The 15,702-nt window shown below is 40.7% G+C and overlaps 1 protein-coding gene across 2 annotated transcripts in view; it reads right to left on the bottom strand.

Annotated features, from left to right (window-relative positions):
* Positions 1-15,702, bottom strand: part of ADGRA1 (adhesion G protein-coupled receptor A1) — a 313,459-nt gene that overhangs the window by 38,087 nt on the left and 259,670 nt on the right. For both annotated transcript variants that reach the window (XM_081189457.1, XM_081189458.1), the window contains one exon: positions 5,332-5,477. In XM_081189457.1, coding sequence (XP_081045583.1) covers positions 5,332-5,477 — 146 coding nt within the window. The remainder of the gene's footprint in view (positions 1-5,331; positions 5,478-15,702) is intronic.

The raw sequence follows: 15,702 nt of genomic DNA, 5'->3' as shown, positions 1-15,702 counted from the left end.
TCAGTTTACATCCCAATCCCAAAGAAGGGCAGTGGCAAAGAATGCTCCAACTACCGCACAATTGCACTCATTTCACACGCTAGCAAGGTTATGCTTAAAATTCTACAAGGAAGGCTCAAGCAGTATGTGGACCAAGAACTCCCAGAAGTGCAAGCTCGATTTAGAAGAGGCAGAGGAACTAGAGACCAAATTGCAAACATGCGCTGGATTATGGAGAAAGCTAGAGAGTTCCAGAAAGACATCTACTTCTGCTTCATTGACTATGCAAAAGCCTTTGACTATGTCGACCACAGCAAACTATGGCAAGTTCTTAAAGAAGTGGGAGTGCCTGATCACCTCATCTGTCTGCTGAGAAATCTCTATGTGGGACAAGAAGCCACAGTTAGAACTGGATATGGAACAACTGATTGGTTCAAAATTGGGAAAGGAGTACGACAAGGCTGTATATTGTCTCCCTGCTTGTTTAACTTATATGCAGAATTCATCATGCAAAAGGCTGGGCTGGATGAATCCCTAGCCAGAATTAAGATTGCCGGAAGAAATATCAACAACCTCAGATACGCAGATGACACAACCTTGATGGCAGAAAGTGAGGAGGAATTAAAGAACCTTTTATTGAGGGTGAAAGAGGAGAGCACAAAATATGGTCTGAAGCTCAACATCAAAAAAACGAAGATCATGGCCACTGTCCCATCACCTCCTGGCAAATAGAAGGGGAAGAAATGGAGGCAGTGAGAGATTTTACATTCTTGAGCTCCATGGTCACTGCAGATGGTGACAGCAGCCATGAAATTAAAAGACGCCTGCTTCTTGGGAGAAAAGCAATGACAAACCTAGACAGCATCTTAAAAAGTAGAGACATCACCTTGCCAACAAAGGTCCGTATAGTAAAAGCTATGGTTTCCCCAGTAGTGATGTATGGAAGTGAGAGCTGTACCATAAAGAAGGCTAATCGCCGAAGAATGGATGCTTTTGAATTATGGTGCTGGAGGAGACTCTTGAGAGTCCCATGGACTGCAAGAAGAACAAACCTATCCATTCTTAAGGAAATCAGCCCTGAGTACTCACTGGAAGGACAGGTCGTGAAGCTGAGGCTCCAATACTTTGGCCACCTCATGAGAAGAGAAGACTCCCTGGAAAAGACCCTGATGTTGGGAAAGATGGAGGGCACAAGGAGAAGGGGACGACAGAGGATGAGATGGTTGGATAGTGTTCTCGAAGCTACCAGCATGAGTTTGACCAAACTGCGGGAGGCAGTGGAAGACAGAAGTGCCTGGCGTGCTCTGGTCCATGGGGTCACGAAGAGTCGGACACGACTAAACGACTAAACAACAACAACAACATATTGGGGTGGGATTCAATCACATACCAACAATTTCAAGTTGTGCAGTTACATTTGATTGGAAAGTCACAAATTCAGTGCCCTCAAACATTTTTTTTGAGATAACAAAATGGCTGAAATACATTGGAAAGTGTATTTGCTTTGACGTCATCTAACCTCTCTGCAAACAAATCAGGATGGATGCTCAATAAACAGGTCATCCAGAAGTGCTCAACACCAACCAAATTCCATTAATTTCAAATCAAATATTACAAATGTATTTTTTCTCATCTCCTCTTACCACATGTTCTACCACAAAATTGTAACTAATTTAGTAAAATACTCTTTGGTTTATAAATTGATACAGATGCTTCTCTGAAGGTACTTTGGTCATCTGAATGGTTTCTAAGTGCCAATAGATTCTTGGCAATTCCCTTGCAAAGACATGCTGAGTATTCCTAAGCATATTTTCAGAAATTAAGGCACAGTTTTGACTTCTTGCAGCTCATTGCCCATCAACCAACTTCAAGTTATCTCTTCTTATGGTGAGACTACCTTTTAGGCAACTCAGACTGAATGGAAGGACACAGTTTTCTGATCGTTCAGTTAGTGTAAGTACACCCTCTCCACTCTGTTCAGGGGGTTCTACCTACCCCCCAGAAAGGATTGGGGGGTGTATAGGGGGAAGAGAGTGGAGAAACCACACCATGCTAGCTGGAGTCCTTGCAGTGGTTTCCACTAACATGCTGGGTTAGTTGAATCCACCATAAATCACATTATGTATTTGGAAAACTATTGTTATTTAAGCATCCAATGAAACTCATGAGGGGGGAAAAGCTAGCCAGTCAAGAAGTACTGGCTAATTTCATCAAAGGGCAAATGAAAACACATCTTAAAGTACAAATTGGGCAAAAATTAAATCTATGTTATTTAATTTCATATTATAAAGCACTGCACTATAAAGCAGACGCCTTTATTACGATCACAATTTAACAAGGAACAGATTAAGTCAGATGTTACAGGGCCCATATAATAATAAGCTAGTGGAAGCAATAAAAATTATACTGCAGAGACCAGCTTAGAAACGACAAATATAGAGCAACACTGGCTAGTATTATAAGATGAAGGACAACCAACCCTGGCCAATCTTTTCATATTTTCTGACACAGCTTTCTAAGAATATTTTCTCCGCATGGATCTATATTTTTTAATTATAACTCAGAGGCTTCTAAAGTAATCTACCTTTGATTCCTTGAAATATTATGGTTGTTGTATGTAGAGACCTAATAAATATAAATATAAATATAAATACAAGCACAGAAACAGAAATCTTAAACCCTGCTGTTCATTCAACTATATGTAGCAATTGCTCACACATTTGTAGAAGCACTTTCTACAGAGACACCTCCTCACCTACATTTGAAACTGACAACAGCACATTTCTATATTCCTGCAATTCTCCTGATTCAATGTTTCTTTGTAAAAAAAAATGTAGCTTTTAAAATTATCTTAAAAGGAAAGTTGATTGCTTAATTGCCTGCAACAATATTATTTACAGAATCACAAAAAATCCATATGTCCCTTATAGCAATATTATGTTATAAAAACATCCACCTGGAAGCTGGAAAACCATTTAATTCTACGTATAATCTGAAAGAGAAGTCATGGTAGTAGTAGTAGTAGTAGTAGTAGTAGTAGTAGTTAATATTGTTGTTGTGTTGTCATAGTTGTTGTATTGTACCACACCCATCTGACTGGGTTGCCCAGCTACTTCTGGGCAGCTTCCAACAAGTGATTTAAGGATATTTAAACATTCTAGTGCTTTAAGGATATTTAAATTTTCCACATTATATGCCCATTTTCTGTGTGAAATGAAAAAGATTATTTGATATTGTTTGGCTTAGTTAGCAGTAATAGTTAGCATTATTGAATTATATTAGATACTTCTGGGGTTGTGCCTCTGATGCTAATTATGTCCATAGTTAGAAAAAATACCAGAATAATTTTAGACAGGTATTAAACCATTACTTTCAAGTTGTGGTACTTCAAAAATAGTGCTGCATTGTTACCATGCTGATTTATTGTTGTGGCCCAAACTTACAAAATGATAGTTACAAAGAAATCTAATTGGAGCTATCTTTTCCATAAAACTATATTTTCAACTCTAACAGGAACTGAATTTGGTGAACACGGTTTGCTGGGTCTTTGCAACCTGAAATAATCTGCTACTTTAATAACCTTACTGTGGCATGTGAAACTGGCAATTATTCATTTTACCATGAACTACTGAGTGGGGAACATTATAATGAATCGCAAATTGAGTAACTCTGGTTCTCAGGAAAAACATTGCTTCTCATTTCAGATGGAGCACTCAGGGCTTCTACTGAACGTTACTTTTTTCTTCTTCCATTAGACTGATTTTAAAGGCCTTGTAATGAACTTAGAAAGTATTTTAAGCAGCAGATAACCAATGATGTAACTAAATACAGATTGTTCCATGTGCATCTCTGAATAGAGAATTTTTATATAAATATTATATGGTCATAGAGCAGATTGCACGTCCTCAAGGTAGAATGTCAGTTGGGATCATTTATTTTTTTTTGCAGAGGTGGGCATGCTGTATTGAATCTGCCTACATTTATAGTTATTGGGAAATTGCCAAATGGTGCAGACAGCGCTGGGCTCTCTGTCCAAATTCTGGTTATGCTGAAAGCTCTCCCCAAATCCTGATACAATAGCTGCAATAATCAAGTCCATTACCTTGAAATAGACCTGTTGGCATTAACTTGTTCCAGTAGCCATTCAATGGAGCTCTTAACTAGCCAGAGAAAGTACTCTATAAGCAAATGAAAACCTCAAGTTGTACCGCTCCTTCCCACCTCTCTTCTCAGCATGCTGCAGTTGATTCAGTCAAGCTTTGTTTCCAGTTATGGAAACAATGGACCAGGAAACCATGGTTGCGGTCTTGGAACAAGCTGGATCTTAAACCAATTCAAAAAATGGCTTAGGATCTTGCCTTGTTCTGAACCAGAGTTTTCTAGTTTGGACATAAGCGGGAACTATTGCTAACCGAATACTCTGTGGGTTCCTTTTGGAGTAAAGGCAGGATGACAATGACAATAATAATGGCAGCAATGCATTGAAAAGGGAGGAGGGAGTGGGTGGTGTGAAGATGAAACAGGTGAGCACAAGGCCTGACATTCAAGCTAGACATAGACTTCCTTACTAATTGCCACCACCGAAACAAGTGGTTACTTGGGGCTTATCCACACTTACGTTTCCTCTGCTCATTCCAGGCATAGTCTGCATTTTCAGGCTCCATGTCTGAGTGTCTTGATGCTCTGGAGCTTTCTCCAGCTCAGTCTCTTTACAGCTCTTTACACCTGAATTGGAGCAAACAGCAATCCATGCAAAACCCCAAATAGCTGTTTGCTCCGATTCAACTTTAAAGAGTGAGGTTTTGCAGGGAAAGATTTGGAGCAAAAACAGGTATTGCTTGGACAAGGAGCTTTAAAATGCAGGCTTGTGACTGTGAAGGGTGGGACAAAAGGTGGGACAAAAGGTAAGTGTGGACAAGCCACCAATTACATTTTGTCTCCCAGATGGCAAGAAGTTTCTGTTACTGCACCAAAGTCTACGAGGTGTGTGTGTGCGCGCGCCTTGCTCCTCCACACAGATATGCTCACACAGATATATGCCTGAACCGCACATTTCTGCTTATTTCAAACAATATGATATAAGACACATTGCTTTTATGCAGCGAGAATAATGTGGCTGTAGGTATAACAGATACATGCCTGAAGTCATCTCATGACCAGATGGACTACACAGAAAGAGGATATATTCTACATATTTGGTGCAAGTTTTGAAAAAATAACAACATATCAAGGTTTGGAAATATTTCCACAATTTCCAGAGATACAGGAAACATTGCATGTTTAGGTTTGATCTGAAGGATTCAAAGCTTAAAGCTGTGGAGTGTATCTTACAGCACTTATAATGATCCATACCTGAGCAATGGCTGCTTTGGATAAGAAGGCTGGTCACTGTTTTGGGCGGTCTGAGGCTTTTTCGTGACTTGCTTATAAATATTCCTTGCAGTCACTCCAATCCACAGCATTGTAGAGAGTGTAGAATAATGCAATACTATGCCAACCTACAATGAAACATTGTCAGTTAAGAAGAATCAACAAATGGATGCAAAAATAAGACATCATTCTGTTGCACATATATATACAAGCATGCTGGAACATTTGCAAAGCGAAATGATTTTGTGGTAGCTTTAATAACTTATTTGCTTTCCCCTGATTCATAATTGCCCACACCTGAGAAAATAAGTAAGGTTTTTTTTATCAAACAGAACACACAAAATGAGCAAAGTTTCATTAGGCGTTTTCTTATGGAGAAGGGCAAGTACAAGCTCAGCTTGGGACACTTTTAAAAAATTATATCATTGTTACTTCATTGGAGCTTTCCCAGCTTAACAGTCAGATAAAGTTTCAGAGGTCACATGCAACCCATGCTGATGGCTCGTAATAGTCTTCTCGTAAATGACATCTCTTTCTGCATATGCAACCTGCACAGGCCCTTTTCTTGCTGTGTTCTATCGCAGAAAAAAGGAAAGGTTGGGTGGACACAGGAGATAACGCTCCCCCAGGACCCTGTGGATATATCCATGAGAGGGCTATCACCTTTTGTAGAGGATAATAGATTTTACAACCACTCAGAAACATGACTGTGAAAACTACTCCCTTCATGGGCACAGTTCATGTTTGAATTTAAGCCTCTTGAATTAAACTTGAATTGATTCGCTAAGCTTTGCTGGCAAGCGGATAATGGACCTGCTACTGTTTTGCTAATTATGCTGCATGTAATGCAAATTAAATGTATAGGGTCAATGAAAAAGCAAGCTCCTTCTGTAGTTTTATACTATTAACATTCAATTTAGCCTGCTGGAAAGTTGGAGTGGCACATCCTCAATCTTTCCCAGGCCTACACAGCAACAAATTACCAACTAGAACTGTTGGTCTGGTACATGGCCTTTGTTGCCCAGTTCACTGACTCTTCTCCACGTCCACCAGGGTGGAAAAAAATCAATGATATATATTTTTAGTTCTTAAAAACTAGATGTTGTTATTTAAATCATATTTTGGAATATTTCAGCCCCATAAAATGCCTTCAAAATAGTATTTTTTATAATTTATACTTATTCAGAGATATACAGAAATACATTCCCCTTGCAAAGTATCTTTTTATAATATACTAGTGTAAAAAAAAGGCAGAAAGGAGAAAAGACAAGCTTAAAGAAACAGAAAGTAAGAGAAAGAGTGAAAAAAGATTAGAGAAAGATAAAGCAGAATAAAAGGACTTCTAGCTCTCTGTCACGCAGCTAAATATAGTAGTCACACCTTAAGATCCAACCATTCTATCTTCTATAAACCAGTATTTTTTCAGTCTTCAAATCCAGATTTTACAAGTTCATTTTCTCTTTTACGCAGAAAGCCCACAGGAAATTTCCAATCCTTAATAAATCCAGTAATGATTGTTCTCTAATTAAGCACTTTAACTTTGCAATCTCACAAAAAATAATCTGAGTTAATATATCTGAATGAAAGAGTAACACGCAAGAGTCTACAACACTCATGACTTTATCAAACATACTGAGTTAAAGTCTGGTTTTCTATGTAAAAAAATGAATAGGAGGCAGGGGGACATGACTTTTGAATGTGAAACCAGCACAAAAATAAGGCTGGTCCAAAATGGTTCCCTCTCAAATTTTGCCACCGCTTCTGCAGAGTCACTTTGGGGATTTTCAGACATGTGTGGTAGAGCCAGAGGAAACTTGCCAGCCACTGAAAACCACATTTCTTCCTTTTTTTTTCACCCAGAGGACTCATTTACCATGATGCTACATCATCATGTAATATCATGGCAAGTTACCATTTGGGTTAAAAAAAAGTTAATAAAAATAGTGGTTGGTAGCAACTGCCAGGCAAAGCAATTACAGGAGCAGGACCACTGCTGTGAAAATAAGGTGAGATGGGAAGCATTTTGGCGGATTAATTAATTAATAATAATTGTGGAAATTTCTGTAGCAAGTATGTTGAAGACTGTAGGTGACTCAAAAAATACAACATAGTAAATATGGTTATAAAGCCACACACACAGTTACAGATAAACCTGCTGGTTGCAGGTTAGTGGCTCATCTGTGGCCACCGGGACCACATAACACCGGTCCTGAGAGATCTGCATTGGCTCCCAGTATGTTTCCGAGCACAGTTCAAAGTGTTGGTGCTGACCTTGAAAGCCCTAAACGGCCTCGGTCCTGTATACCTGAAGGAGCGTCTCCACCCCCATCATTCTGCCCGGACGCTGAGGTCCAGCGCCGAGGGCCTTCTGGCGGTTCCCTCATTGTGAGAAGTGAGGTTACAGGGAACCAGACAGAGGGCCTTCTCGGTAGTGGCGCCCACCCTATGGAACACCCTTCCTTCAGAAGTGAAGGAAATAAGCAGCTATCCTATCTTTAAAAGACATCTGAAGGCAGCCCTGTTCAGGGAAGTTTTTAATATTTAATGCTGTACTGTTTTTAACATTTGATTGGGAGCCGCCCAGAGTGGCTGGGGAAACTCAGCCAGATGGGTGGGGTATAAATATATTATTATTATTATTATTATTATTATTATTATTATTATTATTATTATTATTATTATTTTAGGCCAGCATCTTGTTCTCAGAGTGCCCAACCAGATGGAAAGCACACAAGCCCTGAGCACAGCAGCATTCTCATCTCCTGTGGCTTCCAGCAACTGGCATTCAGAAGCATACTGTCTCCAGTGGTACCCCACCTGGAGAACTGTGTCCAGTTCTGGGCACCACAGTCTAGGAATCTGTGCAGATGAGGGCAACCAAGATGATAAAGGGTCTGGAAACCAAGCCTTATGAGGCATGGTTGAGAGATATGGGTATGTTTATCCTGGATTTTTTTTTAAAAAAGAGAGACTGAAATATGATAGTGACATGATATCCATCTTCAAATATCTCAAGCTTGTTTTCTGCTGCTCCAGAGGGTAGGCCCCAAACCAATGGATTCAAATTACAAGAAAGGAGATTCCCACTAAACATCAGGAAGAACTTTTTGGTAGAGCTGTTTGACAGGGGAATGGACTCCATTAGAAGGTGGTGTATTCTCCTTCATGGAGGTTTTCAAACAGAGGCTGGACGGACACCTCTCAGAGAGTCTTTAGCTGTGACTTTGGCATTGCAGGGGGTTGGACTAGATGTCCCCTGGAGTCCCTTCTGAGTATACAGTTCTACAGATCTATTAGTCTAACAATGGAGGTAGCACATCAGTAACCAACCCCTCTATTATACAAATCTATAGATTAAAAAAAAGCTTCCCCATCCAAAATAGCAAACAGCATTAAACATTGTCAGTAGGAGGAAATGCAAACCCCTAAAAGCTGCCAGTGTTAAAAATAATAAAACAGCTAAAATCCACCAAAAAAAATTGGGGGGGGGGGAGGGAATGTCTTCACCTGATGAATTCCCCCCTTAAATTTCAATAGATGTGAATTCAGGTGGGGGGGGGGTCCTTAACTTGACAATTGCTCCTGTAAGCAGATATAAATTATATTGTACAAAAGGCAATGTAAGCAGCACGATCAGATATTTTGGAATATGCTGCTGGGTAGTAAAAAGGGTCTATATAGCTGGCAAATGGATACACTTTAATTGCAAATGTATGAATTATAAAGCCAGAAACTTGATTTGAGCCACTGATTTAAACTGGCACATTTCCTCGGTGAATTAAATTGCCTTGTTTTAAATCCTACTATCTCTGACTCCCACTTGTTCAGAGTCTGGTGAAGGAGGGGAAAGCACAAGATAAGCCAGTAAGGTTTTATGAAGAAATGGCAGGCAGAGCACTGATCAGAAGAGAAAGCTTCCAACAAGTAACAAAGACAAAAAGAGAGCAGCTGTGCAGCAGGGGAGCTGTCCAGAAGGCAGCTAAAACTAGGAACAAGCCTAGTTGCAACAGTCACTTCCAGGAAGCAGCTGGAGGATTAATGCACACAACCTAGCTGGCCTACCTTGATGTCCTAAATTCTGATTTTTAGAGTGATATGGTTCAAAAACATATGTAACTTTGAAAGTATTGAGGAAGAGCTCAAGAACACAAATCTATAATACAGTATGGACTTGCTAGCATTCTGTTAAGTTTTCTCCTTTTGGGAGGGAAGGGGTGCGAGGCAGATATTTTGTTAGAGATCAGCACAAAGTTCATACACTGGGTCAGCTTATTCATAGTAGCCCCGTTCCCTCCCCATGGCAAAACACAGGGAATTTCCATGATGGGAAAAGAAACGGAAAGAAATGAAAGAGAATAATACTGTACTGTCAGCTGGTATATGTTCCTAACTTGTGGCTAATGCTACCTAGAGTTATTTGATGTACAGCCTGCAGCAAGAACAGAATCACGTGTGGCAGTGAAAGCTCTATGATGGGTCTAGTCAGTGATGCTCTTTTGAAAGTGGGATGCTGACATTGGTTAGGACAAATACTTCATTCCCTGTGTTATGTTTCCAAGGGGTTGCTCGGGAGCAAGCATATCTCCCTACTTGGCTGTGAAGTCTTGGCTTTGCTGCCAAAATAAACTTTATCTGTCCGGAGCGCCACTCTCCCGTGGCTGACTCAATCGCTGGCAGAATCCGTGAGTGGGCGGCTCCTAAACTTTCCCCAGCAAAGCAGCTTCTTGACGCCCAATCTGCGCCTCCCCTCTCTGCGCGAATGCTTTCTGCACAAAGAGGGCGTGGGCAGCGGAGGACCCCTTCCCTCCCCGTTTCTCCCAGGCAAGGAGTCCTGGGACCGCCTCGCCACTTCCGACTCCTGCACCTCCTCTCCACTGGAGCCGCGTTTACTCTCCTCCGTTGAAGAGGAGCTACTTCCCACGATCCCTGGAGGCTCTCTATAATCCATTTGGCTTTTGCTCTCTCCCGCCTGCACTGATGGCAGTTCCCTGACACCCTGCCATAGGGTGTCCATTGGAATAAGGGTAGGAAGAATCTGGCCCTCCACATCTCCCATCATCCCTGATCATTTGGTGATGCTGACTGGGTCTGGTGAAAGCTCTGGAGGCCCAGAGGCCCTCCAGCCCTCCATAAGACAATTCATGGATCCTCTAAAAGTGCCATAACAAAACAAATGTTTGTTACCGCCTTTATTGGATAGACCTTCTATTAAGAATACAGTCTTCAGGAAAAACCCCTTAATCCTGAATGCCTACAAGGAAGACTAGACATTTAGAATTACTGGTAATGGCCACTAGCTTAGAAAGCTTTTAAAAAAAGAAATAGAATAAACACAGAGGTTAAATTGCCATGATAGCTAAACAGGGCTTCCAGGTTCAGAGACAGATTGCTGGGGACAAACAACGAAGAAGAGTTATTATTGCTTTTCTGCCTTATGGCTTCCAAAAAGTATATAGCTTCTGTGGAAAGCAGAACTCTAGACAAGATAGGTGGACAGATCTAGCAATGCTCCTATGTTCATTCTACCTATTAAAGCATGCAAACATATGGCTATTGTCTGCTTTCATGTCTAACAAACAAATGAACAAGTTTCTCCTACCCAACCTCTCATCTCCAAGGATACCTCAAGACTGCTCACAGATATGATCCAAATTCAATTTGAAACTTACAATGCATACCATTGAAACAGCATTACTGAAACCTAAACCATAAAATATGACTTTAATCACACATGTCTCCAAAGGCCAATATAGTATCAATCCTAACTTCTTCTTTTTAAGGACAAGCTATTTGCTGATGTCTAGCACTGCAACACATCAAACTCTTTTGAAATAAGAAAAAAAGCCTATGGGGTAGACAGTGTGTCTAGCTGTCAGAGTTGGGTTGAAATTAGTTTAACCAGGAGATTGCCTACAGTGCCTGTACTGTACTACTTGCAAAAACAAGCCAAAGCTTATAGATATGGAGCTTGATGCTTGAGTCAACCTCACCATTCAGCTATCATGGATAGTGAGTGTATATGCTAAGTTTGCCTTTGTGCTTTTTCCTGCCTCTCCCACTGTTGCCTTTTCCCAATCTGTATGGTATGTAAGGAAACTGTGTACCGACAGGTACTTTCAGTTTTTCACTCGCTGCAAAATGAAGTGGTGGTCGGATATTTTGCTTGTTCTGCATTAGTGCACAGTTCTGCTGTTAGTTTTATGCAATTGCACAATTCTCATGGGACTTTAATCGTACGAAACAATCTGTAGAGAAGAATTTTCCACAAGGGTGGCAGATAAACTACTGCAAGAACAAAAAAATAAAAAATAAAAAAAATCTGCCAGTGGCCTGTTCAAAATGAGGTGATTCATTGCTACAGTCCTGTTCTGTTTGGGAGCGATTTGAAAAACAGAAGATGGTTAAGCCCCAGTGCAGAGCAAACCATTGCAAATTAAAACCGCGATCCAGCAGAGATAAAAGTGTCAGGCAGACAAGCCCAATGGCATGTGCAGCCTCAGACCATTGGCCCGTCTAGCTTGGTATTGTCTTCAGTGACTGGCAGCTGCTTTCTGGAGTTTCAGAAAGAAGTCTTTCCTAGCCATGCCTGGAGATACTTGGGATCAGACCTGGCAACGTCTGAATGCAAAGCAGTGGCTGTACCACTGTGCTACAGCCCTTCCCAATATATTTCCCTATGTGAAGTCTTGTTGCTTAATAAATCATCACAGAAAGCTAGTGGATATAATACAGTATGAGTAATCAAGTGGTAGAGCTTTTCCAATAGCATACCGCTTTGGGCTATATAGGTGAAGGGATTCCACAACATGGTCCTCCACGAAAAATAAGCTCCTTACATGTAGGAAACCTACATGTGATTACAAGGATCCAGTCTGCTTTCCTCCTTAACAGTTTGTTTTTGAAGAGTGATGATGGGAGTGCAAGACTTAATTTGATCCAGGACTCAGGGCTTATCCACACTTAGCTCCCCCCACTCTTTTCAGGCACAGGTCCATGCTTAAAAACCCCATGTCCAGGCATGTCCAAAACCTGCTCTTTAGTGCTCAGTGGGAGCAAATGTCAATTGAGTTTTCCCATGGATTAACACAGACATGAAGCCTTAAAGCGTGGACTCTGCCTGGAAAGCGTGGAGGGAAGTTAAGTGTGGATAAAAGCGCTCAGTCCTGATAGGAGACTGGCGCTTCCAAATTCAGTAGCAGTAGTGAGTCCGAAAGGACTTAACCATGAATGGAAACTGTAGTTTTCAATCCAGTAATAGCACCAGCTCCAGAAAACATAAAGGGTTAAGGTGGACAGGCATACCTATGAGTATCTGAGGAATACAGGACTTATTTCAGTTCGGTCAGATTTTATACCTCCAAATCTATTTGCGATTCCAGAGAACATCTTTTATTTACTTATTTATTAACTTACTAGTAACTTCTCACACTAAAGTGAAGGGAAGAGAAGAGGGGAAAATAATGTATCTGATAATTCATCAATCTAACATAACACATGGAAAAACAAAAAGCACACCTGCCCTATATCGTTAACTATCCTTAAATAATAAACAAAGAATGCATGCGCACACTAATTAGCAGATAAACAATTATTTTTCCCCTTTAGCCTCCCCACCCCAGCCAAAAGTCAGCTGTTTCAAATCCATGCTGGGTGGGTCTTGCATCCGGCTCCAGGGATGTTCAGACATCTTTCTTCTCCCTTCAACACTGAGCAGTAGCAAGGCAAAGCAGGAAAATGATAGCTGAAGTTTTGCCTGCTTTGCAGTTGGTCTTGCTACTGCTGCCCTCCTGCTGGTGGAGGTGGAGTTGCAGCACAGAAGTATTCCTGCGTGGGAATTTATCTTTCCACCTTGTGTCAAGGCCAGCAGAGGCTTCAATGTTTCTGAGCACATGTAGGTTGCCTTTCCTTGAGTACAGTGGTACCTCGGTTTATGAACAGCCCTGTTAACGAACTATTTGGTTTACGAATTCCAGAAAACTCGGAAGTAGTGTCCTGGTTTGCGAACTTCACCTCGGTCCACGAATGGAAGCTGAACGGTGGAAGGGCACCGGCGGCGGAAGGCCTCGTTAGGGAAAGTGTGCCTCCGTTAAAGAACAGATTTGGTTTAAGAACGGACTTCAGGAATGGATTAAGTTTGTAAACTGAGGTACCACTGTACTGAATGGGTTCAAGTAAGAATAGCTATCTGAACTTTACGAACAGGGGGGGGAAAGACTTATAATCCAGGTTTAAAGTGCATGGTTGCTTTAACACTGATGTGATACTTGCAGGAAGTCTCAGTGGGTTGAGCTGTTGTACAAATAATGTGTGAGAGAATAAAAGTAAGTTCCCTTTTAATAGGTCATGGCAGGCATATCTGTGTGGGCCTGGAGTGCTGAAGTGTCTGAAATCTGAACATAGCACATGTACCAACATGTGATAAGCGAGCACAATACACACCCTAGTAAAGTCAACAGCAAATCTCCCATTGGTTCTAACACCATGTGTTTTAAAAGAAAGTTATGAGAAGGAGTATTATTTGTGCATGCCTTTAAAATCTGTTCGCCATCTTCAGAGACAGCTTAAGGACTATGTGATGTGGCAGTTGCTATGGTAATGACTGGTTTCATTATTGATTACCCAAATAAAAACTTGTGTAAACCTACATAACATGCTGGCATGTAATGCTCCCTTGGGGAACCTTAAGTTGTACTTCTTTTCCTTAGTCAATTTTTTCCCTCCTTCTTTCTTTCCCTTTCCCTCTCTGCATTTCTATTTCAGGGTTTTCTTTGGCTATGAAAAATCTGTGTGAACACAATGGTAGTGAAGTATCCACATTATCTTCTGCAGATCAACACATACATTTCACGAGGACCTTTCATCTTTCCCCAGCTATTGCTCTACTTCCTGGGATTTTTTATTTTCTCAATACTAAGCTGCTATTGCAGGGTAGATGAAGTTTCATCTACAGCAAGCACTTCCATTCCAGTTGCAGGTGCTGTATGGCTGCATGAATGTCGCAGGCAACTATTGGCCAGTGCCCATACCGTTTCTACTGTTCCATGACACACACTCTCTGTCCATGCCTGTATCACTTTCTTAAAGTTTCTTTAAAACTTATTTTTATATACCCAGAATATGAAGAGTATATGCCCAGGGTATATGTCCAGGATATGAAGAGAGCTTCCCAAAGTACTACTTGAGAAGGAGTATTTATCTTGCCTTTTAAAATTGAATACAAGACAAAAATGATGAACACCACCAAATGTAGCCTCTGTTGTAAAACTCTGCCCTGCTATTTTGCCAGCTTAAAAAAAAAAATATTTAATTTTGTGCCATGTGTTCTTGCTATTTTTTTTTAAGTGGGTATAGGAAGCTATGTTAGTCATGTGACTGCACATTCAAAACTCAAGGATCAGATTTTGGCATTTAGTTGCAACTGCCCGAAAATCTGTGTTTGTTGTGACTGGGTGCAAAAATCTCATCTGTGCTCAGTTCAGCATGAACAGTCAGAGCAGTCACATAAGCAGCTTAGCCTGTGGCAGAGCCGTTTAAAGTCAGCATAGGCTTTTGAAAAAAAGGAAAGGAAAGGAAAAGTGACTGCCACAGAACCTTATGTTGGTCAAGGAGCAAAACCTGGCCATGATTCTTTTTGAATCTGGTTCCTTGACAACCCCCCCCCCCAATTTGGGGGGAAAAATCAATTTTTCATTAGCATATTAATGCAGTTACTTGCAATCTGTAAGGTAACCCACTGGACCCTGATTTGAAAGGCTTTTGTGCCCTTGTAGCTGCCTAGTTGTAGCTGCCTAAAAACTACCCTGCTATCCCTCCTTGCAAAACCACAGATAAAGAGAACGACGATTAGATTTGCCCCTAATTAACAGCCACCAGTGTATGTATTAATAGATATATATCTCTGAATAGTGAAAAGAAATATGTCAGATAATAACATTCAACGTTTCGCCAATATCAAGGCTTTGCATTTTCTACAATAGTAGATAAGCCTGTGATATTTTAGCACACTATCTTACAAAGACAGGAGACTTGCCATATATGTCTCAGTTTAAGGTCACAGCAAGCAAATGCCAATGGTTAAGGGAACTGTAGAACACTAATTTGCATGTTTATAAGTGGGAAGAGAGATGAAAGTAACCTGTGTTGACTATGGCTCATCATAGGCTAATGTACCAGATTATTTATCTTGGGTTGTATTAAACTAAATTCTACTCAAAGTAGACCCAGTGAAATTAATGAACTTAAGGCAGTCACGCTATTTGATTTCAATGGGTCTATTCTGAGTAAGGCTAGCATTGGATACAACCCCTATTATTTATTTGTTCAATTTATTAGTTGTCTTTTATCGGTCATTAT

Source organism: Podarcis bocagei, assembly GCF_964188305.1.
Source record: "Podarcis bocagei genome assembly, chromosome: 4".
NCBI lineage: Eukaryota > Metazoa > Chordata > Lepidosauria > Squamata > Lacertidae > Podarcis > Podarcis bocagei.
This window is presented reverse-complemented; position numbering and strand designations above follow the sequence as displayed.